This window comes from Limulus polyphemus, unplaced genomic scaffold, assembly GCF_000517525.1.
Source record: "Limulus polyphemus unplaced genomic scaffold, Limulus_polyphemus-2.1.2 Scaffold2459, whole genome shotgun sequence".
Classification (NCBI taxonomy): Eukaryota; Metazoa; Arthropoda; class Merostomata; order Xiphosura; family Limulidae; genus Limulus; species Limulus polyphemus.
Genome location: NW_013668069.1, coordinates 97,703 through 101,853, shown reverse-complemented (window position 1 = coordinate 101,853; position 4,151 = coordinate 97,703). Strand labels below are relative to the sequence as shown.

General features: G+C 31.1%; 1 protein-coding gene across 1 annotated transcript in view; it reads left to right on the top strand.

Annotated features, from left to right (window-relative positions):
* The window catches only part of LOC106467009 (nuclear pore complex protein Nup160-like), a 63,589-nt gene that overhangs the window by 56,892 nt on the left and 2,546 nt on the right, over window positions 1–4,151 (top strand). Inside the window, exons 28-30 of the mRNA XM_022395094.1 lie at window positions 224–343; window positions 1,368–1,512; window positions 2,831–2,956. Of these exons, the coding sequence (XP_022250802.1) occupies window positions 224–343; window positions 1,368–1,512; window positions 2,831–2,956 (391 nt within the window). The remainder of the gene's footprint in view (window positions 1–223; window positions 344–1,367; window positions 1,513–2,830; window positions 2,957–4,151) is intronic.

The following is a 4,151-nucleotide window of genomic DNA, read 5'->3' as shown; positions in this document are numbered from 1 at the left end:
AAGATGTGTTTTATAGAAAGAGTGCCAATAGTTGGTCAACAAAAAATTCTCATGTTTAGTAATAAAAACCTAAACCTAAGATGTGTTTTATAGAAAAAGTGCCAATTACTTAAGCAGAACTTTATATTTTTACATGCAGCTTTCACTCTCATTGTGTTAGTATTATCTTTTATATAAACTGAAGATTGTTGTTGATGAATAAAACATTCATGGTCATCTCTAGGTGTGTAAGCCTAATGCATCAATCTACCAGGAATGTCAACGAGGACTTTGAGTCTGCAGAAACTTGGGAATGGCTTGCGGAGAATGAAATAACAGATACACAGTGTGTCAGTGATCCCAGGTTAGAATATTACATTTATCTTGTATGTTTTCTGGAAATAAGTAGGTTTTTGTTTCTGTATTTTTTATTTTTTTTTCAAGTTAAAATATCTATTCTTTAACTAAGGATGTTTATGAGTTTTCGGTGGACTTTTCCTGATATTTTCTGGATTTCATGGTGACATTTTGGCCTCCATGATGAGTCCTTCATCTGACCTTAAGCCCAAACCATTGAACGTACTAAGTAAATGTGCTTTAAAGGAAGGTTATGTAATGCTAAATGTGAAACAAGTCTTTGTACTGTTATACATTGTTTGGGGTATTGCTTTACCTAATATGTGCTTACACAGATCTACATCAATAAAGATGTATCAGTCAGTGTTTGAGTACAAAACAAAAAGCTCCTAGTAATTAATCAATGAATTTCAGGCAAAATTAGTTGAGTCTTCATCTAAGATTAACTGATTAGGTTTTTTAACACACTTAGAAAGAAACATCTTGGAAATAAAATATGATTTCATTATAAAAACTAAAATTATACAAGAAAAATTTGATAAATTTTGTATTTCTCTAACATTATGTAAAGGCTCAAATTAAACACGCATATTTTAAGCAATTTGTAAACTTGTTTTCTAATAGCATGTACTTGCGTTACACCAAAATTGTGTATCCTGTAAGAGATGAAGTCAAGTTAATGTGTCTACCTATTTTTCAGTCAGTGTTCACTTTGTAATTTAGTTTTCCAGGATGAAAGAGAAAAATACCAGTAGCTTTGTCCAAAAGATATTGAACAAACATAATGGTGTCATTCAAATATTGATGCTATGTTGGTTTAATGTTGTTGCTTCTTTAATAGTGCTTAAAATTCAGTTGTATCTTTCTATAAATCTTGAAAAATATACATATCATTCTCTTGGTTTGCAGTGAAAAGTGTACAGATAAAATCTAGTTTAATTTTCTTTTGGTTCTTTTTTTCTACATAAAAACATTTTGTGATCTTGATGGAAATACAGTGAGAGGAAGTTATTTTTTTTTTACCTCAACAGTGGACAGAGACAGGCGTGGCTTCTACTTCAGAGCTACCTTGATCGGTACGAAAAATCAGGGATAACAACTTATCATCGTTGTGTTGCAACGAGGCTTCTAGCCCTTGGAGCAGTTCTACCAACTTGGTTTCAGAATTCATATAAAGTTAGATATTTTACTGATGCATTAGTTTAAAAAATAATATATAAAAAATTAAATATGCTTTTTTTAAGTTTTACAATGCTATTGAAAGAAATCACAATTGTATGAAACAGATCTATCAGGACATGTTTCTTTACTTTCAACTCTCCCTCGGGCAAGATTTTGGATTATGTAGTTTTAATTATTGCAGTATTCTTTAAAAGTTAACACTATAAATTTTAAACTAAGCAGGAATTTGGTCAAGCATGGCCCAGTGATTAGTGTGCTGTACTGTGGATCTGTAGGTGGATTGTCATTGAAAAACAAAACTGCACTTTGAGGCATTGAGTTCAATATAAGGTTGATGGTAAAGTCCAACTATTCAATCAGACAAAAGTAACCCACACATTGATGGTTGGTGCTGTTGACTAGCTGCCTTAATTCTAGTCTTGGATTATAATGCTGAAACTAGGTTCTGAAAACTGTGGTGGGCACAACACAGGTAGCCCATTGTGTAACTTTGTGCTTAACAAGTCTTTATGTTCAAAATTAGAAAAGGCTCGTGCAAATAGCTTTTGCATCAACATTTGTAAACAAACTAACTTTGCATGAGATCATAAAAATCAAATCAGTTTTATTATATTTAGACCTTTAGTTTTTTATTAAACACTGAATTGATCAATAAGAGGTTGGTGAAGGATCCTGAAAGTAAATTATCAAGTAAATATGAATCTTTGTTTGCTGTGACTTTATTTCTATACGTTCTTGTGTGCTCATTCTTTTTTTTTATGTTATAATTATAATCCAGAAGTCCAGTGCTCATACCTTCAGTGATACAAAATGGTTTTTACAGTTCCAATTAAACTAATGTCTCGATTAGATAAGCTCTCGAGCAAAACCACCAAATTGCTTGATTATCTTTACTGAGTCAATCTGCACATTTTTGTTTTCCAAATTGTTACTTTTGTTAATGCTATTCTCGGTTTTGATATGAAATTGATTAAGTCTTACTTTGCTGCTAAGTATGTAGTTTACATGTAAGGAGAAATGGTATTTGGTTTATATTTTTCTGTTTTAACTCTTACATAAGGAAATGGTAGTGCCATTTATCAAATATAATATTACGTGGTGCACCTCCAAAAAGTATTGTAACCTAATCACACAGTTAATGAGAAATGAAATAATATTTACTGAAAATGAATTTACATGACCTTAAATAATTATGTAAAAAAAAGTTGTTCCCTGGAAGAATTTTTAATGTTATGAAATAGACATAAGTATGCAACATATATTTATGCTTATTTCTATTTTATGTTGTTTTTTTCTCTCTCTCCCTCCATAGAAACATAATATTGCCGAACTTTTGATGCTGTATGTTATGTATGACCTTGTATCTGAAGCAGCAGAGCTGGCTGTAGAATATATTGATGCCATACTTGGCCATGGAAAGGAATACTTTGGTCTGAAGGTAAGTTGTATTTACGTGTACAATAGTTGACAAAAACATAAAACAGTAAATATGCATTACATTCAAGATTGTTCTTTCTATGTTAATTTTTTATTATAATAGAAATTGGTACAATGTATGTATATTTTAATTCTTAATTGGTTCTAAAAAAAACTTTTTATAAGATGAAGCTTCAGAAATAGATCTTTTTTTGTATTTTAACTTTTCAATTCTCATTACTCTCAAACACTGGGTTTTGGTATAAGCTTTCATTACTGTTAAATACAGTTTTGTATAATTTCTCATCACTCCCAAGCATAAAGTTTTATATGAGTTCTCATGACTCCCAAGCACAAAGTTTTATATCAGTTCTCATTACTCCCAAGCACAAAGTTTTATATCAGTTCTCATGACTCCCAAGCACAAAGTTTTATATCAGTTCTCATGACTCCCAAGCACAAAGTTTTATCAGTTCTCATGACTCCCAAGCACCGATATAAAACTTTGTGCTTGGGAGTCATGAGAACTGATATAAAACTTTGTGCTTGGGAGTCATGAGAACTGATATAAAACTATGCTTGGGAGTCATAAGAACTGATATAAAACTTTGTGCTTGGGAGTCATGAGAACTGATATAAAACTTTGTGCTTGGGAGTCATGAGAACTCATATAAAACTTTGTTCTCATGACTCCCAAGCATAGTTTTATATCAGTTCTCATAACTCTCAAGTACAGAGTTTTGTAAAAGTTATCATGACTCTCAAGCACAGAGTTTTGTATAAGTTCTCATTACAATCAAGAACAGCTATTTAGTTGTCAGCCTCCCATAACTAATTCAGGATATATCTTTAGTCTGGTATGATCAGGTAATTTTCTACGTTGTTTTGTAGACAATTCACTGGTTGTTTTTTACGTTGTAACAACAGAAATAGAAGTGATAGTGTAATGGACTTTCATAACTTTACTGGTTGTTGTTAATATTGTAGCAACACAAATAGAAATAACAGTGCAGTGTTAGTATTGTAACAACACAGTAGAAGTGACAGTGTATTAGTGGTCACTATCAGTGTTACAATATGTCTAATGTTAGTGACAGAATATAACTTTCTTGTGATTTTTGCTTGTCTGTTTTATAAACGTTTTGAAATTCCATTCACAGAAAACTGGTCTTAGTTATTCATTAAAACAATGCATATATATATATATATATATATAT